The 26753-nt window shown below is 48.9% G+C and overlaps 1 protein-coding gene across 1 annotated transcript in view; it reads right to left on the bottom strand.

The window, feature by feature from the left end:
* Window positions 1–302: 302 nt before the first annotated feature.
* Marco (macrophage receptor with collagenous structure) overlaps window positions 303–26753 on the bottom strand; it is a 113279-nt gene continuing 86828 nt past the window's right edge. The window contains exons 2-17 of the mRNA XM_051148195.1: window positions 20999–21100; window positions 20243–20461; window positions 19804–19839; window positions 18161–18259; window positions 16983–17027; window positions 12949–12993; window positions 12732–12839; window positions 10433–10531; window positions 10300–10335; window positions 9550–9648; window positions 9401–9463; window positions 4936–4980; window positions 3455–3553; window positions 2966–3010; window positions 2220–2396; window positions 303–557 (exon numbers count right to left, since the gene is read on the bottom strand). Coding sequence (XP_051004152.1) covers window positions 427–557; window positions 2220–2396; window positions 2966–3010; window positions 3455–3553; window positions 4936–4980; window positions 9401–9463; window positions 9550–9648; window positions 10300–10335; window positions 10433–10531; window positions 12732–12839; window positions 12949–12993; window positions 16983–17027; window positions 18161–18259; window positions 19804–19839; window positions 20243–20461; window positions 20999–21100 — 1448 coding nt within the window. The 3' untranslated portion in view covers window positions 303–426. The remainder of the gene's footprint in view (window positions 558–2219; window positions 2397–2965; window positions 3011–3454; window positions 3554–4935; window positions 4981–9400; window positions 9464–9549; window positions 9649–10299; window positions 10336–10432; window positions 10532–12731; window positions 12840–12948; window positions 12994–16982; window positions 17028–18160; window positions 18260–19803; window positions 19840–20242; window positions 20462–20998; window positions 21101–26753) is intronic.

Consider the following 26753-nt stretch of genomic DNA (forward strand, 5'->3'; position numbering starts at 1 on the left):
CCTGTGACCTGGCACCATCTGCAAACTAATCTTTAGGCAGCAGATAAGATAGGACCATGTGCTGGTGATGGAGGGAGGGAGGGAGGCCTGAAGGATGACAAGTGACTGAAGGGATGGTCAACACTAAAACTGGCCACAGTGACTTTCGCATGCTTCAGCCTTATCCCCCCCACACCTGCCGCCCCCCCCCCCCCCCGCCCCAGATTATCAGTCCAGGGCACATTTATGAGCCCGGCATGTGCATGTTGAGTGGGCATAGCTATAAAGCACAGGGGTACAGCTCCATTGACATTCAGCCACTGCAGATCCCCAGCTGAACTTTATTAATCCCCCCTCAGCCGAGTTAGGGAGCCCACAGATCTCTACGTGGGTGGAGCCCCCAAGACACCTGGGGACACAGCAGCAGTGACCTCTGGGGCTCCCAAGTCAGCGGCATTCCACGCCTGCATCTTCACCGTGATTGCAATTGTGAGTGCCCCAGGAGTTCTTAGTGCAGCTCCACAAGCTGTATTCTGTCCCCGCGCAGTTCACATTATCCAGCCAGATTTTCCCAGTGCCTGAGACAGAGAAGCAGGGGAAGAGAAGGAGAGGGTGTCAAGGTGGGAGTCCAGGGTGGCGTGCCAGTTCCCAGGAGCTCCCAGCTGGGGTGAGCAGCTAGGCAAGCTCAGGGCGCTAAGGCTCTTATAATATCCCTGACCTCAAGCACATCGTGAAAGCCTCATGCAAATATTTACTACTTAATCCACACGCTATGCGTGCACACAGCCTTCCTTCCGTTGTCTCCCTGTCAGCTTGGCTCCCTCCTGTTGCATCTGTATTTCTGCAGGACATAAGGCAGCCATGCCTCTGCCAGCCCCCTTCCCTCTGATCGGATTGCAGTCAGCTGTGCTCTAAGGTGACAATTCAAAGAGTTTTACAGCCCAGAGAGTTCTATTGAAAGGCGAGTATGAAACTGTAGAGATGGCTCAGTGGGTAAGAGTGCTTGTTGTGAGAGCATGACAGCCTGGGTTTGGGTCTCCGACACCCACAGAAAAGGGCTGCCAGCCTGGCCCCAGGCTCAGTGAGAGACCTTGTCTCAAAGGAACAGGCAGAGAGTGACCTCCACGTGAGCAGCAGGTATGTGCTCTGGGGTCGGGTAAAGCAGAGAGCATGCAAGGAAAGGGACAAGGGGACCTGGCCTTGTGCCCTACTGTCCAGCCAGGGTCTTTGTCCAGGTGGAGCAGGGGGTACGTAAGATGATTTCTATGGGGCAGCATCCCCAAATTAAGTATAGTAAGTCTTGCCTTGAGTTTGTTCTTTCTTCTCATCCTTTGCTTTTGTTTGTCTTTGAGACAGGGCTCAACTCTGTACCCCAGAATGGCCTCACCTCCCCATCATGCTGTTTTAGCCTCCCTCGAGCTAGAAGCAGGTGCTTGTCACCATACCTAACGTCCCATGTGTTCTTTACAAAAGATCCTCCCAGGGTTGGGAAGAGGGCTCAGTGAGTAATGTGCTTCCTACTCAAGCAGGAGGCTTTGAATTTGATTCCAGAATCCATGTCAAAAAAAGCAAAGAGAAAGACAGGATATGGTGGTGTGGGCTTGTAAACTCAGTGCTTAGGAGATGGAAACAGATAGCTTCCTGGTGCTTGCTGGTTCAGTCAAGTCTGTAATTCCAGGCCAGTGAGAGACCCTGTCTCATGAAAACAAGGCCTGAGAAACGTCTGAGGTTGTCTTCTGTCCTCCACACACATGTGCACGCACATGCATGCTCACCCACATGAACAGGCATGCACACAGAGGTTGGGGTTTCTTCACAGCTAAGACTTCTGGTAGCTGGTGATTTGGGTTTCCAGATGTGGAAAATAACATCTGCCTGTGCCACTGTTCCATTTTCTCCCTCAGCTCTCAACAGCCACACTTGTCCATAAACAGTCCTGGCCACATGACGTTCTGACTTCAAGACCAGATGGACAGTGACCCGTGGCAATATCCAGAGCCTTTTAAAGCCTTTGCTGCCACTGCTGGAAATGTAACAGTGTCCTCCAGAAGTTGCTAAGCTGGAAAGAGATTGGTCCAGAAGCCAGAGCTGGAGAGCTGTAGTCTACCCATGGCTAAGCTGCAGGGCTTCCCAGTTCCTTGAAGGAATGGTTTTCTTTAGCCCCAACCATACTGTATCACTTCTCTAAAAGGTGTCACTGTGTCACTTAGGAAAGAAGTCCCTGCTGTGGAGTCACTTACCACCTCCATAGCTGCTAAGTGAAATCCCACTGGAGTAACCGAGCATGCGGCAGAAGACGGTGGCATCCTTGTTATCCCAATCGTCATCACAAATTGTCCCCCAGATATTGTCATAGAGAATTTCGGCTCGGCCTCGGTTGGTGCCACCCACGATCCGGACTTCTTTGAAGGAACTGCCTGGACAAGAACATATGTGTGTAAATGAGGGCAGTGCTAGCCAGCAGTGGTGTGCGGTTTTTCCACAGCTCTTAGAAGTTCGACAGCTAGGAGCACCAAGTAGGACCTTGTCACCAGAGCTTGCAAGATCCCCGCCCCCCTGGCACCAATACTTCCTGGTGTACAACACTCCTGTGTTCTGCCCTAGGGGTAACATGTGACTGGGTCTTGCCATGTGCCGTGAAAAGGCAAATAATGATGAGCCGAACAGAAGGAGGGCGGAGATGAGGTAGAAATGATGAGGAAAAAAGGGAAGGAGAGAAGGAAGTGAGGGATGATGAAGGTAAACATGGGGAAGGAGGGAGAGATAGAAGAGGGAGGGAGGACTAAGGAAGGGGATGGGAGGGGGGGAGAAAAGGTGGAGAGGGAAGGGAGGGAGGGAGGGTGCTGTCTGGGCCTCTGGCCGTGAACTGGCTCAGGCCAGAGGTAAAGAATGCTCTTGGGAAATAAACATGCACCCCCCAACACACGATTTTGCAGCACCGATTTGACTCTAAAAGATAAGTAAAAGACAATAAAAACATAATTACCTTTTTGACCCTTTTCCCCCTTTTGTCCTTGCTGGCCAGAAGACCCTGCCATGGAGAGAAAACCCACAGGATTTGATCCAAGAGCGCCCTCACTGCTTTGCCCACAGGAGAATACACAGCAGGAGGAGGGGCCGGTTCCTCCCCTCTGGCTCTGCCCATGTCCTGGCGTCTCTGTGAATGGCTATCTGTGTTATGGACACCAATGAGTGGGTAAGAGGACACAGGCCTCAGGGGTATCAAAAGGATGGAAGTTAGGCTAGTGACATCCAGGAAAGCTCATGGAAAGATCTATTTGGTTGTGGTACTGCTGAGGCTGTCGGAGCACAGACCACAGATGGGAAGGAAGGCTGTGTGCATGCTGAGGAAACTTGATTATGCTTTTCCAGTATAATCCCTATCATGTAACTGGGCAACTCAATAAAGACACCTCCACCAGCCTGAGTTCTGAAGACCCCTAACCTTTTAGTCCTTGTCAAAGGCAGTACCTACCTTTCACCCCAGGGTCTCCCTTCTGGCCAGCTTGTCCAGGTTCTCCTTTGGGGCCTGCCAGTCCAGGACTTCCAGTGTCTCCCTTTCTGCCTACAGGGCCTGAGAGGAGGCAGAGAGGAGAGTTAGCCCAACAGATGTCCCACTGCTCCCTAGTCGGGCACAAGGCCTTGCTGGTTAGGGTCTAGGTGACCCTGGACTATCAGATCCCCAGCAACGGGCTGTGTAAGCATGTGGCCAGGGCTTTGGTCCAGCTGAGGGCTGCTCTGGTCATCTGGTCTTCCACATCAATGCCACTGAGACTATACAGGAGCATATGGCTAGTTGAGTCTTTGGAAGATGACCTAAGTATGTGGAAGTTTTAGTCTTTCCATGAGAATTTGTTAGAATGTTTATAGGTCCCCGTGTCTGATTAGTAAATTAAGACTGTAATAGAATATGCAGCGCACATGGAAGAAAAACCACTCCAGAAGTCTGTCTGTGTTCTCTTTAGCACTTGCTGTGGCGTGGGTATTGTTTAAGCACACCCCGCTAAGGTTCTTAAGTTGGGAGACTGAGCCTCAGGCAAGGGGTGTTAAGAGGAAAAGGGCATGCTGTGAAGTCCTCCAGGCCATGTGGGGGTGCTTTCTGAAGAAGACAGCCTGGTATCTTGTTTCTCTGGTTTGGCGTCCTTCCTTAGCTCCGACAGATAGATGGTTCAGATGGACAGATGAGCCATTGATCCCTATGTTCCCAGTTTGCTGGCTGGCTGAGTAAACAATCAGCTTATAAAGATTCAGTTATAGCACTTGGGAGGCAGAGACAGGCCCATCTCTGTGTGTTTGAGGTCAACCTGCTCTACATAGCAAGCTCTAGTCTAGCCAGGGCTATCTAAGGAGACCCTATCTCAACAAAAGCAAAACAAACAAACAAACAAACAAACGTAGATTCAGTTTTTCTCTTTGCTCATTGGAGTTTGTGGTGGCAAGCAACATGAACTTGAGTATTTGGGGCTATGCCACCACCCACATGGCCTTTACCAAGGCTGAGAGTGAGCCAGCACCATGGCCTTGGGCTTTATAAAGGAGATTGTTTGGGCAGTGGGATGGTGCCGATGAGGAAGAAGAAGATGATGGTATCCAAATAGAGGTAGCAGCAGTGGCAGAGTAAGGATATGGGGAGCCAAGAAGGGTAAAACGGAGCAAATCAGAGATGGAGAAGCCTTAAGCCTAAAGGGAGATGGAGATCAGCCAGTTCCTTTGATGGTAGCATGCATGGCCTGCCACCACTACACATGCTGTGTTCCATTTTGGGATACTGAGGCCCTGCTATCCCCCCCAGCTCTTCCAGTGAAGGAACAGAGGCTTTGGTGACAAACCTCAGAGTCTCTGCCTCAACTCTGAGCGGGGAAGGTCACAGTGTTCAAAGCCAGTGAGTCTTTCTTCCACACGCACTGGCCTCCCCAGTCATCATCCCGAGAAATTAAAATAAAGCCAGCCCTTTACCTGGGACTCCTGATTCTCCTTTTGTGCCTTTCTGTCCTTGAATTCCTAAGATGGAAACACAGGAAAAGGGGGGGGGGGCGGAGAGGATAATAAAACTCAAATATTAGACACTTTTAATCTTAGCCAGCCTCTGCCTTTGTCTGATTAACGCAGACGGAAGGGCACACCTGTTCTCTGTGATTGCTTCAAACCTCACGATGGGGCGGAAGGGGAGACAAGCTGCAGACAGATGAAGGCGGGCAGGCGTGTTTTGGTGAAATGGTGATGTGCCAGTCTGAGGAACACAGGCATCAGATGCCCTGGCCAACCCTCCCCGTCTGGACACCAGTGACCTGATTTGACCTTGAGTCCAACTTTGTCCTTATTGTTTTATCTTTCATGAGATTTGTGGAAGATAGATCAGAGATGTTTTGCAAATGAATGTTTTGGTTCCAAAGACTGTGGAGTGGCCGCCTAGACTTTTGGAGGTTGTCTTCTGTGTAGTAGATGGACCAATAATGTGTGTGTGTGTGTGTGCATGTGTGTGTGTGTGTGTGTGTGTGTGTGTGTGTGTGTGTGGGCCAGAGGACAACCTTCAATGTCCTTTTACAGGCTCTGTCCATCTCGTACTTAGAGTCGGGGTCTCCCACTGGGGTCCTGGGACTCTCCTTTCTTTCTGGTTTTTCGAGACAGGGCTTCTTTGTGTAGCTGTGTGTCCTGGACTTGTTCTGTAGACCAGGCTGGCCTTGAACTCACAGAGATCCGCCTGCCTCTGCCTCCCTGAGTGCTGGGATCACAGGCGTGAGCCACCACCTCCAGCTTCATTGTCTAACTTCAATGTGTCTCAGAAGCTCCTGCATGTGACTCCCATGGGGCTGGGTGACGCTTCACTTGGTGAGAATGATGCCTGCGCAAACACGAGGACCTGAGGACAAATCCACAGCACCCATGGGATAGCCAGGCATGGCTGTGCACGGCGGTGCACGGCTGTACCCCAGTGTTGGGGAATGGAGATAGGCGGATCCTAGTAGTTGACTGGCCAGCCAGTGTAGCTGAAACAGCAAGCTTTTGGCTCACTGATGGACTCTGCCTCAAAAAATAAAATAAAATAAAATAAAATAAAATAAAATAAAAAATAAAAAAAATAGGGGTGGTGGTGGCAGGACTTAATAGGGGAAGTTATCTGACAAGCTCCTCCGGTAGCTTCTGCACACACACACACACACACACACACACACACGTGCGCGCACACACACACACCACACACACGCACACATATGCACGCACATGAGTGCTCACACAGAAACACCTTACCAGGCCCACTCAGACATACTGGTTAAATGGGACTGGCATGCGGACCCAGGAACATAGGTTTCTAATGATTTGCTACGGCAGCCCTAAACAAGGGCAGCTTTGATTTCTCATGGGTTAGAGTAACAAAATCAGAAAAAGCATGTCTTTGGGATCAGATAGTGGGATGAACTCTCAGACCTACTGTGCACTAGCAGCCTGTGGCAGAGGATTTAGCCTCTCTGAGCCTTAGCAATGTGCATATGTATACCAATGTGGAGCTCCAAAGATGATGGCTAGTGTTTTCCTTGACCACCCTCCTCTTTTTCTCCCCATTAATTTATTGACTTTACATCCTGATCACAGCCCCCTCCCTCCGCTCCTCCTGGTCTCACCCTCATACCTACCTCCTCTCATTTCCCGCTCCTAGCCTGTCCCCCAATGAGTACCAACCCACCCTGGCACATAAAATTGCAGCAGGATTAAGCATATCTTCTCCCACTGAGGCCAGACAAGGCTATGAGAAAGGGATCCAAAGGCAGGCAACAGAGTCAGAGACATCCCCATACCACTCCAATTCTTGGGGGACCCATATGAAGAATAAGCTGCATATCTGCTAAATCAGGATAGGGGCCTAGGTCCAGCCCATGCAAACTCTTTGGTTGGGACCACTCTCCTCTTTATCAGGGGAGAGTCTCTGGCTGAACCCAGAGCTCAGCAGTTCAGGCTAGTGTGGTCAGTCAGCTTGCCCTGGTCATTCCCTGTCTCTGAAAGCTGAGATTACACATGGCCTCTACATCAGTGTGGCCTTTACATGGACTATGGGGGCCCAAACTCAGGTTCACATGCTTGCCCAGCATGGACTTTACAGACTGAGCCATCTCCCCAGCCCCCTCTTTGGATCTTGACTTTAGGCACCGGAGACTCAAGTGTCGGGCTGAGGGATCGGGAGTGTGATGCAGGGCAGAGGCCAGAGGCCTGTTTAACAGCAAACAGACCTCTACTTTCCTATAATTCACTTTTAATAATAAAACCCAGGCCAAGGCCATGTAATGTCATTCTTGTCTTCATCTGAATCAGTTAGATATTCGATTGAGAGATTGATGGTTTTATTTACAAAATGGGAAATCCATGGGTTTGAAAACCTGCATTGCTTTATCTAAACTGGATAGTGGCCATAGAAACTCTAGCTTGGGGATTACCAGCCTCCTGACAGTGAGGCTACAAAGTGATGCTGTCTTCACACGTGAGGGTGACATCTGACTCACATCTGCCACCCGCCCCTCTGGATGGCCATTCCAGTAATCACCAAATCTAATCTGTGCAGCCATTCATTAGCCCACAGAATTCTGGGAAGTCTTTTCTGGGGGAGGATCACATAAACCAGCAGATATTGCACCAAGGCAAACTTTGGCCTTGGGTGAGCTACCAACCCAAATGGCGACTATTATATATCATAAATTGAATATATAATTCATACTGTTTATATCGTGAACCATACTTAATGGGTGACTCATAGGATTGGACTGATGGTGTTTACCACCTGGATAAGTAAAGGGATGCACACACACACATACAGACACCACATGAAGATGCGCAACACACACATGAAGACCAATGAGCCACAGACTAACATGTCTGTCATAAAATTGGCATGGGTTGTTGTGTGTGTGGTCATGTGTGTGCAGGTACATGTATGTATGTGGGTTCTTGTGTACGAGTTGGTGTGTGCATACATGTATGCATATGCACATGCACATGGCGGCTGGAGGACAGCCTCAACTTTTGGTCCTCAGATGCTTCCCACCTTGTTTTTTTGGAAACGGCATCTCCCACTGTCCTGAAACTTGCTAAGTAGGCTAGGCTGTCTGACCCATGAGCCCCAGGGAGCCACCTGTCTTCACCTCTATAGAACTGAGCCCACTAAGTCTGTTTTATTGTGACATGAGTTCTGGGGATTGAATTTAGGTCCTCAGGATAGCTAGGCAAACATTTTATCCACTGAGCTATCTCTCCAACCCTGGTGAGGGGTCTTACGGAAGTGTGGGACTGGAGGGAATAAAAAAAAAATGGAGAAAATGCAGGTGATACCTCAGCTGTGGCTCTTAATTGTATGCCACAAAGACCTTACATTCAGAGTCCAAGGCTAGGAGGTACTGATGCATGACCGAGTGAATGTGTGAGTGAGTGAATGAATGAATGGGTGGATGGATGGATGGATGAATGAATGAATGAGTCAGCCAACCACTTGACCATTTGAAAGTGTGATGAGCCAGCTTTTATGTGTGCTCATAGCCCTGGCAAAGGCAAAGGCACCCAAGTTGTCTGACCTTGCTCAATCTTGTTCTCTGGCAGAGGAAGGGGTCAAGGCTGAGGGTCCTAGAATACGCTTGGAGACAAGAGCCCCATCTCATGACTTTGCCCTCCATCCTCACAGCACTCTCAGCAAGCACCCCTGACTACACAGGCCTTTAGAGAGCACACACTTGGAACATGCCTGTAGTCTGTCTGTGGCATCTGCAAATGAACCTAGCGTCACCATGATGCCCAATGCAGTGGCCTGAACTTTCTAGGCCAGGTGAACACAATGTAGAAGCCTGGCTTCAGAGACCAGACATATCAGCTCAGGGATTTATCTGATGAGGGTCCATGTAACATAGACAAAACTGCCAAGTTGATTGTAGGCTAGATCACAAATACAATGACTCTGTGTTAGTCTATAGGACAGAATCCGGAAAAGAGCATTTTTGGAATCAGACATTGGGGCAAATGCCCATCCACTGTGTATGTTGAACCTCTGCTAGCCTGTACAAAGCCTGGTGAACTAGCTTCCATGAGTTCCCCGGGTTGGACCAGTGTTCCCAGTTGTTCCCATAAGAGAATTCAAAGGAAGAGCTTTTCCCTTCTGTCCTAATCCTAGAGGATGATGTCACCACAAGCGAGCCCAACTTTCCTCTATGATGCTGCAGGCTCAGTCATGGCATCCAAGGCTCTCTGAGAAACACGGGCAGAAAAGAACATCCCAGGGACCTTGTGCTCAAGGGGTTACAATGGAGGAAACTTTCTTTTATCGAGAGCCTCCAGGGCCAGAGGACAGGAGGATCTCGGCCTCTTGTGGGGTGCTGGGAGGCAATCCTCCTTCCTGTCTATGCAGAATACCCAGCACCCCACCGCCCACCTCTGCACACTCACTTACCTGTGTCTCCCTTGCTTCCTTTCATACCTGCAGCCCCTGGATTCCCAGCCATCCCTTGGAGTCCTAGACAACAGACACCACACGAACATAAGGACTGAACTGAACAGATGCTGGGATACCACTCACAATGCAGGGATAAAGGGTCTCACCTGATGGCCCGGGAGGACCAGTGCGGCCTGGCTCACCCTTAGCACCTGAAAGTCCCGCTGAACCAGGAGGGCCTGGAAGACCGGGCACTCCAGGGTTTCCTGAAAGGTAAGTGGTGATGGCAGAGTTTGGGGTTAGGGGCACAAGGGCAGGCTCCCCATCCTCCATGACATACACTTCTGAACATTGTTCAGCCACCATCTTTAGAATTCTACTCCTCTACGATTGAGAGAGAAACAATGCTATGATGGTGGACAGATTGAGAACTTCGGGTGGAACCACCCAGCTCTGTACCTCAGCAGCCAAGGAGGTTGACACGTAAAGAAGTGTTTCATTAGTCTTTCCCCTCCACTAATTGACCTTTTTTTTTTTTTTTTTTTTTTTTTTTTTAGGAACAGTAGGGTTCCTAAACCCCTGGAGTGCTCTGGGTTAACGCTAGGATGAAATGAATCCTGGCATGGTGGTACACACTTGTGATCCCAGCGTTTGGGAGCTGGAGGTAGGAGAATCAGATGTTTAAAGCCATCTTTAGATAAATAGCTTTAGGCTGACCTGGGCTACCTGAGACCCTGTCAGAAAGAAAGAAGAAAAGAAGCAAGAAGAAAAGGAAGGAAGGAAGGAAGGAATGAACGAAGGAAGGAAAGAGGGAGAGAGAGAGGGAGAGACGGAAAGATAAAGAAAACGAACAATTTTCCCTACTTGACTCTCCCTGGGAACCACAGCCACTCTGCCCAGATGCCCACAGCTCCTACCTTGATCACCTTTGGCTCCAGGAAACCCAGCCAAACCTGCAATGGACAGGCCTTGTAAGACTGCTGTCTGGCTCAGCTACCAGAGAGAAGAGCAATGCCTTCAGATATGTGGCCCTACAGTGCAACCTCTTACCTGGAAGGCCTGGTTTTCCAGCATCGCCTTTATCTCCCCGGGCTCCAGGGGGCCCCACGACCCCCGTGTTTCCCTTCATGCCCACATCGCCTTTGCTTCCTGTTACACACAAACAAACAAAAAGAAAGAAATCAAGGTTGGACACGGGAGAATGACAAATTGGCCCCACTTAACATTTCCTGTTTCATCCAAATTCCAAAATAAAGGGCCCTATGCCCGAGGGGGGAAAATATCTAGTCCTAGCCCTCCTGGAACAAGCCCCTTCCCCAGAGACAGGACACAGACTCATGACAGATCAGCTAGATGACCTGAGACCAGTGTTGGTTGGGCTCTCAGAACCCCAATCAGAACCCTCACCCCTAGGAGAAGAATCACAACCTGGGGCCCAGTTTTGGGGGGCTCATTTTATTGTCTACACTTTCAGCCTCTCAGACTGAAATCTGAATGTTCTAGAAAGCATCTCTCAGATGCCAAGAATAGCAAAGGTCATTTGGGAAAGAGAAAAACAATGCTGTCATTTCTGTGCCCGCCTGCGGTGCAGACACGGGCTTCCCTGGCACCCAAGATTTCAAATTTTCCACTTGTCATCAGCATTCGGAACTCATGCAGCCAGTCCTCTCCTGAGTCCTCTGGCTCTCCCTCCTCCTTTCCTTCAGTACCTGGTGCATATCAACTGAGAGCAGCCTCCTTCCTGAAGGGCAGGTCAGCTGGGGAGTGGGCTACACAATGGGCTTGCTCGGGAATAGCCATTCCAAGAGCCACCAAGGTCACACTGTCAACTTGGTGTGGACATCCAGCTCTATTCCCACTGGGAGCAACATGGGGTGAAGGTCTTAAAGAGGACTGTCACCCCCAAAGAACCCTTTGTGCTCTCTACTTGACCGGCTGACAGACATTTTACTAAGAAGGAATTTATGGCTTCATTCTCCAATACTGAAATGTACTAGGTTTTTGTTGTTGTTGGTTTTTTGTTTTCTTTTGGGGTTTTTTTTTGTTTTTTGTTTTGATGGGCGAACCTGTGTATACTCAGTCTCCTGGGTGAGAGTTAGGAAGCCAGAGAACCTCAGGCATTGTTCCTCCGCTGCCATCCACCTTACTTTGTTTTTGAGGTAGGGTATCTCACTGGCTTTGGAACTCAACAGACAAGCAGGCTAGCTAGGCCCAAGGATCCGCCTGTGTCTGCCTCCCCAGACCTGGGATCACCAGGAAGTGCAACCATGCCTGGCCTTTCCATATAGGTTCTGGGGATCGAGCGAGGAGAGCGTCCTCCTTGTGCTTGCACTGCACGGCAAGTACTTCACCGAGTGAGCCATCTCTCTAGCCTTCTATTTTCTTATTTTTGACAAGGGCCTGGGAGAGGACTCAGGTACCATGCCAGGTCCCTTCTAGTGAATTCAGAACAGGGTCATGGTTAACTAGTGAACAAATGTGAAGAGGACAGCAAGAGCCAAGAACCAGGCCCCTGGGTCTGAGTGCATTAGGCTAGTTCAAGGCTTGGGAGGGAGGCGAGTCTATCACAGACATAAAGGATGCATATTTGCTGGGTCCGGGGAGATGGCTCAGTGAGGTACTGAGTTTGAATCCTAGCACCCATATAAAAAGCCTGGTAGGGTGACACAGGCTTGTAATCCAGGAGCTCAAGACGTAAAGGCAAGCGGGTCCCTGGGGCTTGATGGCCAGCCAGTGAGTGAGCTCAAGGTTCAGTGAGAGACCCTGCCTCAAGAAACAAACCATAGTGAGAACATATTGTTGGAAAAGCATATTTTTCAATACAAAAGACAAAAAAGAGAAATAAGGTGGGAAGTGATCGAAGAAGACACTCAACAGCAATGCGTGTACAGACACGTGTGCATGCATGCATGCCATATGCCACATGTACATTTGAGAAGGGTGGCTGCTTTCTAACGGGACACCAAGTGTTACTAAAGGCCCCACCAGGCAGCAGGAGCTCACTCTGGTGTCTTCACCTTATGAGTCCAACAGTGCTATGGAAACCGTCTTGGAGGCTCTCATCACACAGAAATTAAAAAATGTATGGGTGACAGATAAGCAGAGTATCTCAGGTTTATCCTTGTGTGATATACATATCACACGGTAACCCACAAGCATGAATGATTAATTCAATTAGTGAATGATCAATTGAAATTAATTAGTTTTCAAAAGAACTGGGGTACAGTTGAGGCTTCTCTTAAATAGCAGGGTAGGCAATTCTCGAACCAAGCACAATTCTCAGCCAGAGTGGATAGACACAGGTTCCCTGCTCCCTCCAGCTTCCCCATGAATGCAACACGACCCTTACCTGGAAGGCCTAAGTCCCCTTTGTCTCCCTTGGGGCCATGTTCTCCCTTAGGGCCAATGAGACCTATGTCACCTTTGCTTCCCTTCTCTCCTTGAGGTCCTGGAGCACCTGTGATGAGAACAGAGGTGAGCAGCCATTGTCCTACTAGGGGTGGGCCTCCTAGAGACAGAAACAGCATTTAGACAGAAGGGATCTCCAGGGAAAACTGCCCAGTTACCATCTGCTCCTTGCTTTCCTGGCGTGCCCGTGAGTCCCTGGAGGCCTGTGAGATGAAAGTAAGGACTCAATCACTCACTGTAGCTTGGTTTCTTTAGTTAGCTGACATTCTGGGGGGTGGGATGGCCAGAGGCAGTGCAGGTATCCAACCATAAGATACTTTTATCCTAACCACAAATACACAAGCATGCATATGTAGCCGAGTGAGTCCTGGCAGGTCTGGGCGGAGGTGACTATTGTTCCAAAGGCTTGGCCAGTGCATGATCATGGAAGGAAGGTTCCAGAACAAGGCAAGTAGGTTTAAATCATGATACAGGCAAGGTAAATGATCTTGGAAAAGAGACTTCAGTATCTTCTTGCCTCAATTCTCTCATCTGTAAAATGGGGCTGATGATGGCTGGGCTCTCTACAGGTGCCTCACTAGTATTCCTGTGCCCAGGACATAAATGGAGTTGGGAAACAATAGCCTCTTCCTGAGACACTGAGGTTTTAGGGGAGCATGCAGGGCACAGGCCAAAGTGCAGGCCATTTCTAATGGGGGGAAGAGGACTAGGGCAGGATAGAGAACACGAAGAGAAAATTTAGAGATCCCGTAGGGTGGGTGAGGAAGGAAAAGGAAAAGAGAGGTTGTCAGGCGAGATGTGGAGAAAGGCTCCCTGGATGCCCGGGCTCCAGCTTTTCCTGGGGGTGCCTGCTGCTCTGGTCTCATGGCCTCCATGTCAGCTCACAGGTACTTCCTCCTCCTGTTAGGTTTGTGGGTTCAGTGGAGCATGAGAGCAGTGTTGGGAGATGGTAAGATTGCCAGCTTTCTCCTGCTTTCTGCAGGTGCCTCTTGCAGCTGGAGGAAAAAGTGACTCCAGACTGACTCCAGCAATGGGCCGTGCCTACCCTTCCAAGTGGCTTGGTTGACTGCTGTCTCTAAGATCTGGGGGAACTTTTCCCACACCCTTTTCTCTCTGGGTAGCTCCCCTCTGAGTTAGCCTGTCTGCTGTGTGAGTGTGAGGCTGTTTGTGCACAGGCCATGTGAGCATCAGCAGGTACATACAGGTGGCTATGATGAGTGTGATGTGCATGTGAGCACCTGACTGTGCGGATGCATGTGTGTGAATAAATGTGTGCTCACATGTGTGCGTGAATATGTGAATGTGTAGCGTCATGATTGTGTAGTGTGAGGATGCATATATGCCAAAATGTAAAAGGAACTTTTATTTGCCTGTTTAATTGTTGTCTTGGAGGCTTAGTGCCTCTGTCTGCTAACCTAGGCCTAGTCCTGGAAGCTTCTAGCCCCCATACAATCTAACCCAGGCCTAGAATGTTTTCAGGTTTCTGAGACTTACTGCTTAATAAGTTCACCATTTCTTGTTCTTTCTGAGCTCTGGGCTGGCTGGTTCAACTCAGTTGTTCTGGCTCAAACTCCTCTCCCAGCTGACTTATTCCATCTGGCTTTTTTCTGGGCCTCTGCATTGCTCTGCGTGACCTCAAACTAACTCCAGGGATCTTTCCTACTCTCTGGCTCCTCATTCTCTGGCTTGTTCCGTCTTCACTTGAGTCTGGCTTGTTCTCTCATTCACCCTCGCTCTGTAAAACTCTGCCAGTAAAACTGCCTCCTCTCTCTCTCTCTCTCTCTCTCTCTCTCTCTCTCTCTCTCTCTCTCTCTCATCTGTCTCTGTCTTTCACTGTCTCTCTGTCTCTCTGTCTGTGTGTGTGTGTCTCTGTCTTTCACTGTCTCTCTGTCTGTGTCTATGTCTCTCTCTGTCTCTCTGTCTGTGTCTGTCTTTCTCTGTCTCCCTCCCTCTCTCCCTCCCTCCCTCCCCCCTCTCTCTCTCTTTGTGTCTCTCTCTGTCTTTCACTGTCTCTCTGTCTGTGTCTATGTCTCTCTCTGTCTCTCTGTCTGTGTCTGTCTCTCTCTGTCTCCCTCCCTCTCTCCCTCCTTCCTTCCCCCCCTCTCTGTGTCTCTCTCTGTCTTTCACTGTCTCTCTGTCTGTGTCTATGTCTCTCTCTGTCTCTCTGTCTGTGTCTGTCTCTCTCTGTCTCCCTCCCTCCCTCTCTCCCTCCCTCCCTCCCCCTCTCTCTCTCATTCTCTGTGTTGCTCCATTAAGTAGCTTCCCTTTCCTCCCTATTCTTGTGAAAGTTGGGCGTATCCTACTCTGTCAAATCTTTCTCTGATTCGTCACTTTTTCTGCTACTCAGTTAAATATCACTTTCAAACATAGGTGCTTCCTTCTACAAACTATCTTTACTTTTGTTGTTTCGGATTAAAGGCGTGTACCACCACGCCTGGACCTAAGCTTTTCTTTACCTGATACTTGTTCTATACCAGGCTGGCCTTGAACTCAGATCTGCTTGCCTCTGTCTCCTGGGTTAAAGGCCTGTTTGTATTCCAGCTGGATCACACAGACCTAGACGGTCTTTGAATGTGATCTCTTGCCACAGCAGCCATGTTCTGAATTAAAATCCTTCTACACCAAACTGTATGTTCACACATGTACATGAGTGCATGAGTATATGGTGTGAGTATTCATGTGTTCATACATGTACATGAGTGTGCGGCCCTGTGTGGTGTGAATGTGAGAATGCACGCATGTGCAGGCACCAGTGTTCATATGTGTGCATTAATGAATGTGTGGCTCTGTGTGTGTGTGTGTGTGTGTGTGTGTGTGTAATATGAGTGTGAAGACACATGTGCTTGTAAATGAATGTGTGTGAGCCCATAGTGGTGCAATGTGTGTGGGGTGTGAGTGTCTGTGCATGTTCCTTACCTCACTATAATATTCCTTTCTGAAGTCAAAAGCCTCTTGGGAGAAGCTCTACCTAGACACAGAGCGGTGAGTTCCCTGGGCTTCTGTTAACTGTGTCTCTAATGAAGCCAGTTCCTAGAAGTAGCTTTTGTGGCTGCTGGAGCTTTCTGGAGGGGCAAGCCTGCTGGTTTATTTATTCCCCCTGTACCTAAACCAGCTGGCTCTGCTCACTGCTGTTAAGGGTCTTAGGACACTGCAGCTGGTTGAGCCATGGGGCCCTAGGAGAGTTCTGGGAAGGCTGACAGTCTCTCCCCTAGGTTTTGTCTCTCAGTAGCTCTGAGTCTACTACTCTGACAGAGCCACACCAGTGGCTAAGACAACTGGGCAGGTCTCAGTCTCAGCCTGGAAAACAGAACCTACTACATGGCATAGCAGCAATGGTGGCTTTTCAGTCATTATCTGGAGGCCCATATGGTGATGCATGCCTGTTATGCCAGCACTCAGGAGGGTGACAGGAGGATTGAGAGTTCAAGGGTAGTCTGGGCTACTGCTGGGCTCAAAGAACAATAACAGCAATTGGCTGGGGAGATGACTCTCCCGCTTTGCAAGTGTGAGGACTTGAGTTTAACTTCCCAAGCCCCAGGAGTGGTGGTGTGTGCTTGTAATCTTAATACTGAGGAGACAGAGGCAGGTGGGTCCCTGGGGCTCACGGGCCAGCTCACCTAGTCTATTTGGTGAGTTACAGGCCAGGGGGAGACTTTGCCTCAAAACACAAAAGACAAAACCCAAACCCAAGGTGGACAGCACCAGACCGCCAAGGTTGACACATGTGTACTAGGACAGAACACATATGTGCACAAACGCACAGGGAGAGATGACAGGGGAGTGCATAGGAATAACTTCTTGTAGAAGTATCAGCTCCATTTCATGTATAAAGAAACTGATGTGCATAGGGGTGAGGGAGGCAGGGTCGCAAAGACAGGTGCGTGGATGTCTCAGGCCCTGCTGGGCCATGGAGCTGCACTTTCCCCAGCAGGCTCAGAGGCCCTCAGCTGAGAAGGTTCAGCAGGGCTGTCCACCCCCAACAAGATGTCCAGCCTGAGGCACCATTGGGCAGTACTCTTGTTATGGACTTCCTCTCCACCGCTCCCCCCACCCCCACCCCACCGCCTCACCTCCGAGCCCACCGCAGAGCTCATATAAGCCCCTTCCCCTGTACGGACACACCCCCATGAGGTTTTGACTCTGGCGTGGGTCCTTGTCACTCCCACTGGGTATTCCTGTCACACCTACTTACCTGCCTCTCCCTTGATCCCTGGTGGGCCCTGGGGTCCTCGGAGACCTGGAGGTGTTAGGGTTAAAACATGAGGTTAGGAACCAGGGGAAGACAGTAAGAGGGCTTGCAGCTGGCTGGGTATTCTTATACCAGACAAGTTGAGCAGTTAAGAGGAAAGACAGGACCATGGGAAAAAACCAAAGCCAACAGAGCAGGTCTCAGCAGGACCAAATCCTTCCTTGAAGTTCACACACAAGGCACCATTGCCCTTTTCCCTAAGGAACTCCTCAACTTCACAAGAAGTACACCGTTAAATGTGTTTCTCCAGCAAATGCAATTAATTGCAACAAACTGATTTGTGGATAAACCTCCACCTCCAGGGCTGGGAGACCTCAGCGGTTAAGATGCTTTTTCAGAGGACCTGAGTTCGGTTCCCAACACCCATGTAGGGCAAACACGCCTGTAACCACAGCTCCAGCCGATCTATCTGGCTTCTTCATCACTGCACTCACATGAACATCCCCACACAAAGACACACACTCATACCTGTCATCAGAAAAACAAAACTTAACAAACCAATAAAAAAATAATAATGTGTTTTTAAAGAGTAAGCCTCTTCCTCAGTCAGGAAAAACAAAACAAACAAACAAAAAAAAAAAAACAAAAAAACCCTGATGCATCTCAGGGAGGCAAAGGTGGGAAAACCATAGACCAAGACACTAAGTTCAGACATTGGAGTGGGGCAGTTGCTGGTACCACGGCTAGGACACCTCTCTACAGTTGAGGGTGTATTTAATTTTCTCTCTGGAAATGTATTATTTATGTGTTTGTCTGTGCCTATGTATGCTACACGTCGGGGGTACATGTGGGGGTCAGAAAAGGTGGCTGTGTGTTCCGGAGATGGAGTTGCAGATGGCTGTGAGCCACTTGACATGGATGCTGTGAACCAAGCCTGGGTCCTCTGCAAGAACAGCCAGCACTCTACCTGCTGAACCTCCCCTTCAGACCCCCTTTCTCCTTTCTTGCTTGGTAAATATCAACTCTGGTTATTCCCTCTATTTGCACTCCCAGGATGATTTCCTCTTCCTGCCATGATTGGGACCACAGGGAATTCAGGAGAGATCTTCCCGTTCGTGATAGGGCAAAGAAAGGATTCAGAGGATAGCTTGGAGGGGAGGGTCAGAAGACAGAGATAGTACCTGGGGTTCCATCACGACCTGCAACCCCCTTTGCTCCCTTCTCGGCAGGTGGTCCAGGCAGACCAGGGATTCCAGGCGTACCCGGGGCCCCTTTTGGACCTGGAGGATGAAGAAGAGCAGAGACATCGACTAGTTGAGCAATAGTAGACAATATATCCACTCAGCTGCAAGGGCAGCCTAGCCCAAGAGCCTCAAGGGCCGGCTAGACCATGAGCTGCAAGGGCAGCCTAGCCCAAGAGCCTCAAGGGCCGGCTAGACCATGAGCTGCAAGGGCAGGCACCCCATGAAGGAAACAAAAGAACCAGAGTGAAACTGCTTTCTCCAAGAAGCATGTGGTCTGGGAGACAAGGAATAAATAAAAAAGAATAGTGTGATGATGTCTAAGGGAGAGTCAGCCACACACAAAGATGTGGCTTCAAGTACCAGTTCAAGCTTGTTTGAGAGGCTCTGTCCCCTGTCTGTGTCAAGAAGCCTGTGGCTCTAGGCAGAGATGTTTGCTGCTTGTAACAGCTGCCTATTAACAAAGCCAGGACTTCTGAACCCCATGACTTCTCCTTTCTTCAGTAGCCATCAAATGAGCCTTTGGAGGGGGTGGGGGTGAGGCTTGAGCAAGCTAGGCAAAGCATGAAGTAAGGGAGAGAGAAGGTAGCCTAGTGGATGGAACCTGAAAAATCCCAGGCTCCCACAGCTCCGGCTCCCAGGAACACAGGTCTTGTACGTGGGAGCTGAAGTTCCCAGAGAAGAGCCACACTATGGTAAGGAGTCTACAGGGCTCCTGGCTGAGTAGTCTGTGCATGATGGTGGAAAGCTGGAACGGCACAGGCCCAGAGCCAAATTATCCTGGGTTATGTAGCCTCATAATAGCTATGTATTACCCATCTCTGTGTTTGGTCTAATATCCTCATGGCTATTAGGTAAAATCCTTCTGGAATGGACAAACACATCCCTTAGGTTCCATCAGCCCAAAGGCTAAGAGTGTCATCACATAGCATCTGAGGTCTAAAGCAGGTTTCCTGCTTTGCATTAGACAACCTACCTGATGTTTCCACTGATGTATTTTGAAAGTCTCTTGATTTGTGATTTTCTTTTGTCCTGTTACTATGAGATTTCAGGAAACTTACCACACTGGAACATGATATGTGACATAACCTGAGTCCATATTCCTGGACCACAGCCACTTATATTTGGTTTCAGAATAAACCATCTATTATTCGCTTTGAGGTGGGAGCTTAGTTGACAACACACAACACTGTGGTCATTATATAGCCCTCTGGGAAGTGAGGACCTTGCACCAACATCACATGGGAAGGTAAAGGCACTCGATTGGAGTGCTTCTGGGAGGCAAAGAAAGCTCTGGAAACCTGGGACACTTGGAGAAGATGGGAGGAGGAGATAGGTTGGACAATCCTGGGAAGATGGCAAGGTTAGGATGTTGGAGATAGAAGACAATCATTCAGGAGGGGTTGGGGAGGCAGAGGCCCAGAGGTAGAGGCTCAGAGCTAGGAGTTCCCACTCCATCCAGGTAGAGAGGTGGTCCCATGAAGGAGGCGGCATAGAGAAGGGCGCCATAGAGAAGGTGAGCTGGAGTCTTCCAAGGAAGGTTTTAGGGAAGGGCAGAGCAGGCCAGACGTAAGTGATCCTACCTGGGAAACCTCGTTCACCCTTAATCCGGAACAGCTCTGTAGGAGAAGGAGAGAAGGTTGAAGACTGAGCCAGGGTATGCAGGGGAGCTTGGGTTTTCTCCTGTGCACCACAGAGAGCTCACAGACTCTGTGTTGGAGGGCTGGATCCCCGTGGGACTTCCAGCATTAAAGGTTTGAACAGCACCCGAATCTGTTCAGAAATGCAAGCTTAGAGAGATCAGGAACCCGACTCCTCTCCCCTGCCCAAGGAAATCGGGGAAGTACAGAAATATTCAGATTGTTACATACACCTGCATTGCCCCACACCGATTTTCAGAGGTTCCTGAGGTTAAGGGAAAGCCTCACAGTGTTGGTCAAAATACCTCTTTTGCAGGCTGAGCATGTAGCTCAGTTGGAAGAGCGCTCACCCAGCATGCACGGGAACTGGGTGTGGTGGTACCTGGATTCCGAGTGAGGTTGTGGACTTGCTGACGCAGTTGCTCCTGGCTGGTGCGGACCAGGGTGAGCTGGTCCTGCAGGGTTTGTGGTCCCAGCCCTCCTGGTACCAGGTGTGTTTTGGGTTGTGTCAGCGCCCAGAAGAATGGCTTGTCCTCAGTAGCCAGTGTCTCATTGCCAAAGTATGTTTCCTGGATCTGGAGCCGCACCTGCAGATTGAGAACTGGAACGCCAACCCAGAGCATCATTAGGAGCTTCATTGAAGCCTGAGCCACTGGGGCACACATGTACATGTCACATGTACATGACATGTAGAGCATGAAGTTTCCATCACAAACTCTTGTGCACTGTGGGGAAAAGGAGACAGGATGGACTCCCCACAGTAGGTCCCTGGAACCTGCTGGCCAGCCAATCCAGCTGTTTGGTGAACTCCAGGCCAGAAAGAGACCCTGTCTCCAAATGGATAATGCCTCCACACGCATGTGCATAGATGCACGTAAAAAGTGACTAAGGAACAGCCCAAAGTTGTCACCTGGCTTATACACACACACACACACACACACACACACACACACACACACACACACACACACACACACCTTTACCCCTCCATCATCTCAGTGAGTCTAACCACTGTGCCCCAGCAAGTGGGCAGGAGTACTCTCTAGATGCCTCCAGTTAGCCAGGACCTTACACCCAGAGGCGCTTAGGTGGCTACTCCAGGAGGAAGTACGCAGGACCAGGGCCAGGGCCACCTCACCTTGCACCAGCAGCAGCGCAGTGCCGGCTGTGAGCAGGATCAGGTGGACGGCCATGACTGCCATGCAGAGGGTACCCCAGTTTCTCTTCTTGGGTGCTGAATCTGGAAAATAAGAAGAGAGGCGATGGCTGCAGAGGCACAAAGAAGGAGCCAAGCTATGCCAGGCCACGCGCAGGGGGCCGGGGACTCCATGGAACGTAGGAAAGGCATCCGGATTCTTCTTGTTCCTGTTTTGCCACAAGGCGAGAAGTTCCACGTTTAGTCTTTCATACGTATGGCTGGAGAGGTGGAGAAAAGTAGATCCCCAGGGCTTGCTGGTCAGCCAACCTAGCCTCCTTGGGGAGCTCAGGCCAGTGAGAGATGCTTCCTTAAAAGAAAAGAAGACAAAGAATTAAGAAGGAGCGGGGGGGGGGGGGGGGGGGGGGGGAAGAGGATAAGGGGGGAGGAGGGGAAGAGAAGGGGGGAGGGGAAGGAACGGGAAGGGAGGGGAAAAGAGGGGAGAGTGGGGTGGGGAGGGAAGAGAAAGTGGTGAGCACCATCAGAAGGGCGTGCTGAGGTTGACTCCTGGCTTCTGTGCCCATTTAAGGATAACCAGAAGGATCGATCTTGCTCAGGCTTGATGTGCCAGTGTGATGCCTTGTTTGTGTTGGAGTCACCAATGCTTACACAATGAATCATGGAAGCTGCAGGTTACATTTACACAGCCTGGGAGGGCGAAGAGGTTTGTTCCTGTTTCCTAAACACGCTGTGAGGTCAGAGAACTGGGTAGCTTACTAGGATTTAAGATGCAGGTCAGCGGTTCATGTCTTTACTTTCTTGGCCTTTTACTTGGTTTTTGTTTTGTTTTCGTGTGTGTGTGTGTGTGTGTGTGTGTGTGTGTGTGTGTGTGTGTGTGCATGTGCATATGACCATATATATGTGTATAGATGTGCACATGAGGCTGTGTGACATTGGCACAGCTATTAGAACAATAGGAGTGACAGGTGCTCATGACCTTGCCTCTCAGCTCTATAAGGTCCCCCAGCTGGGGTGTGCGTTGTGAGCATCCAGGGCTGTGCATTGTGAGACAGTCCCCCAGCTGGGGTGTGCGTTGTGAGCATCCAGGGGTGTGGTTTTGCTATCATCCCTTCTGTGCCCACAGACCCTTTAGGAGGTGAACCCTTGCTGGAGAAAGTGAATCGCCTGGGAGAGCCTGGAGGCTTTGTAGCCTGGCCTGATTTCCTATGAACACTGTTATTTCCTGAGTGCAGATGACATGTGAGCAGCCACTTTCCCTGCCTGCCGCCATGGCTTCCCATCTTTGGTGACTATCTTCTGCAACTCTAGGCCCCCAAATAAACCCTTACTCCATTGAGTTGCTTTTTGTCACAGCAACAGGAAGAAGTAGCCAAATGAAAAGATCCTCCAAGTAATATGGTCCAACAGAATTCCAAAATGTATTTAAATAATTCATTGGAAAGTAAGAAAGAAAGAAACAGAACATAAGAAAGGAAACTGGATAGATGATAAAGAAGCACAGACTGAAATTGTGCAATAGGATGGTCTTTTTAAGCCCTAATTACATATCGATAAGTGATACGTCTGTAAGCAGTGCCAGTCTACCAATCAGCACAGATGTTGGCAAGCTGACATAACACAACTACACATTACCTAGAAGAAGCCAGAATTTCGAAATATAGGAACAGAATCCAATACAGCTGAAAGGAGAAAGGTACAAATTGATAATGTAATCAGAGATTTCAGTTTTAATACCTTGCACTCAAAAACTGATAAAAACCAGCCAAGACACAGAAGGATCGAACACCATCAATGAACACCTGGTGAGCACTTACGGGACACTCCATTCCAAAACAGTGAACACACACACACACACTTTTCCATCACACACAGAACATGCACCAAGACAGATCACATCCTGGGCCATAAAACAGGCCTCAGTAAGGTGTGGAGGAAACGAAGCTGGGGCCTGGGTCACTGGCTTAATGTGCAAACATAGCCATGTGGATTCAGATTGCAAGAACTCATATGAAAAGCCAGCTGTGGTGTTACTCTTCTGTATTCCCAGAGCTGTGGAGCCAGAGACAGGAGGATTCCTAGGCCTTCTTACCAGGGAAGCTGGGAACTCCAAGTTCAGGGAGGAAATTTCAGTCAGTGGGGGATGGAGCGTGGTCTCAACAGTTAAGAGCATTTGTTGCTCTTGCCGAGGACCCAGCTTCACACTGGGTGACACATAGCCACCTGCAACTCCAGCTCCAGGGAATCTCATGCCCTTTTCTGGGTGCCATGGGCATCCATGTGTGCACACATGTACAGGGACATACACAAACTCACATATATAACTAATAAATAATTTTTAAAATAAATAAACAATAAAGGCATCTGAAAACATCTAACGGTAGTCTCATATAGCTGTGAGAGACTCAATACTTTCCTCTTAAGTCTGGGACCAAGGCAGGGATGCCAATTCCTGTCCTCTCATTTACTATACTCACGGAGGGTTCCTGTACAATAAACAGCAACAAAGAAATAAGAGACGAAGCTTGGAAAGGAGCAAATATGTCCCTGTTTGCATAAGTGAGTGTCTATATAACAAATCACTAATAATCTTTAAAAGAAATTCACAGGATGAATAAGTAGTTCATCAAAGCTGTAGGATACGTGATCAACATATAAATTCGGATGGCATTGATATATCCGAATAAAAAGCAATTGGTAACCAAAATTAAACGCAGTAGCCCTGGGCTGGAGGGATGATGCTCAGCAGTTAGGAGCTCTTGATGCTCTTTCAGAAGGATCAGCGTTCAGAACCCGCCCACACACATCAGGAGGCTCACAAACACTTGTAACTCCAGCTCTAGGGGATCCGGTGCCCTCTTCCAGCCTCCACAGGCAGCCACAGGCAGCCACAGGCATGCACACATGCACACGCCCACATGCATGCACACTCAGGCATAAAATAAAAATATAAATCAAAACCCTCTAGGGTAATACTGATGTTCAGTCCAAAGAAAATAAAGTCTTCAGATGTAAATCTAACAAAACAGATACAGGATATGTATACTGTAAATTAAAAAAAAATCAACTTTATAAAAATAAAGCCAAGAAGTGAAGAATTACACTATGTTCATAGATTACAGCTGTACGGAGTAGAGGTGTTAACTATGCACACGGTCATAACTCCCACCAATAGTCCAGCAAAATTGTTAATGCACGCCCTTAATCCCAGCACTTGGGAGGCAGAGGCAGGGGGATCACTGTGAGTTCGAGGCTAGCCTGGTCTACAAAGTGAGTCCAGGACAGCCAGGGCTACACAGAGAAACTCTGTCTTGAAAAACCAAAAAAACCCAATCTCATAAACAAGGATGAAACGTGAGGAGAAGATGATACAACCCAGTAATCGAGACAGTGTGGGATTGGGAGAGGGCCAGTCAAAGAGCATCCTTGTTGGACCATCCTGCATGCCTAGGATAATGGGATTGGGAGAGGGCCAGTCAAAGAGCATCCTTGTTGGACCATCCTGCATGCCTAGGATAATGGGATTGGGAGAGGGCCAGTCAAAGAGCATCCTTGTTGGACCATCCTGCATGCCTAGGATAACATCGACTTTGTGGTGCCAGTTAACTTTCCTCATATAGTGCTTCTTATGTTTTGTGGATGCTTCCCAACACTTTTATGTCAAAGGTCACGAACTACATTGGTTTTTAATTTGTGGTCTGTATGACCCTACTGAACAGGGTTGGGGAGGAAATACCAACAGCAAAAAGATTTCTCAATGCTCAGTGACCAAGACTTAATCCAAGATCGCGCAATGAATCCAGTGTTTCCGGTACTATTTTTGGTACTGCATCGCAAGCCTTCACTGAAGTCTTGGTCATGTGACATGAGCACTTTTCCCGGAGCATGCCAACGTGTCACACACCTGAAGCATCTCTCTCTGGGAACTTGTGTGCGGTGTTACCTGTTTTGACTGAGTATGTGAAGGGCTCTTACATAACGGTTTGTTGATGGAAACCAGGGACAGCTTGTCAACCCTGAAGCAATCTATCTTCAGATGCTGAGAAAGCAAACAGCCATATTATGATTTCATAGATAGCTCTAGTGACTTTGTAGTAGCCCCAAGAAGAAACAGCCCTAACGCCCCTCAGAGGATGAACACTTGAACCACGGTGCAGTCACACCGTGGGTCACTACCCATCCACAGGAGCCCACTTCTGGGACCCAGCTGTCTGATTGCCCATCAGGGAAATTACCCTGTGTGAGAACATTGAAAGCCCTGGTTAGGGGAATGGTTCAGTGGATAAAGCATTTGCGGGGAAATTGTGAAGATCTGAGTTAGAAACCCAGAATCCATCTGATGTTGGCTGCAGTAGCACACAGTTGTAGCCCAGTGCTTGTATGGTGTGTTGGTGTGTGTGTGTTTGTTTGTGTGTTTGAGTGTGTGTGTGTGTGTGTGTGTGTGTGTGTGTGTGTGTGTGAGAGAGAGAGAGAGAGAGAGAGAGAGAGAGAGAGAGAGAGAGATACAGGAGAATCCCAAGAAGCTCTAGGCCGGAAGTGAAACGAGAGACCCTGTCTCAAACAAAGCAGAAGCTGAGACTTGACACCTGAGGATGTCCTTTGACCTCTACTTGCATGGCATGGCATGTGTGCATGCATATATACACATACACAGATGCACACACATGCATCACACACATTATACATATAGAATGAGGGGAAAAGCATTTTATTACGTTTTTATTTCTCTCTCTCTCTCTCTCTCTCTCTCTCTCTCTCTCTCTCTCTCTCTCACACACACACACACACACACACACACACACACACACACACACAAACACACATGCGCACGAAGGCCAGAGTACAGCTTGTGGGAGTCAGTTCTCTCTTGCCACCATGTGGAGCCTGGAGGTTGAACTCAGATCATCAAGCTTGCCTGCACTCAGATCATCAAGCTTGGCTGTACTCACATAATCAGGCTTGGCTGCATCGACTTTTATTCACTAAGCCACCTTGCTAGCCTCAAAACCAATCTTCAGAAAGTTATGTATGATACAATTTATCCAACATTCCCTAACATTATCTAATTTATCTACACTTGTGACATAGTACAAGTGTAGAGATAAGGAGTTGATTCGCCAGGGGAGTGAATGACGGCTTGTGAGGCCTGAGGACTATCTGTGGTATAAAACCTAGGATAGCATGGGAAATACACATGCATGAGTGTGCCCACAGCTGGTGGAGTGTATCAGTGTCTAGTTGTTAGGTTATAACAAAACTATGCGAGAAGCTACACCGGAAAGAAACTGGGTGAAAGGTCACAAAAGGCCTTCTTGGGTGTATTTCCTTACTTTCTGTGGCTCTGCATAATTATTTCACAACATAAAGTTTTCAAAGCCAATTTGGTAAAGTCAGCTGTTTTAAAGATGTTAAAGACGGAAAAGCAGCTGTAGAGGTGCAAACCTTTAGTCCCAGCTCTTGAGAGGCAGAGGCAGGAGGATCTCTGTGAGTTCAAGGACAGTCTGGTCTACATAGTTCCAGGACATCCAGGGCAGAGAGAGAGGGGGAGAGAGAGAGAGAGAGAGAGAGAGAGAGAGAGAGAGAGAGAGAGAGAGAGAGAGAGGAGAGAGAGAGATAGAGAGAGATAGAGAAAGAAAAGAAGAAGAAGAAGAAGAAGGAAGAAGAAGAAGGAAGAAGAAGAGAATAAGTAAGAAGAAGAAGAAGAAGAAGAAGAAGAAGAAGAAGAAGAAGAAGAAGAGAA

This window comes from Acomys russatus, chromosome 6 (genome assembly GCF_903995435.1).
Source record: "Acomys russatus chromosome 6, mAcoRus1.1, whole genome shotgun sequence".
NCBI lineage: Eukaryota > Metazoa > Chordata > Mammalia > Rodentia > Muridae > Acomys > Acomys russatus.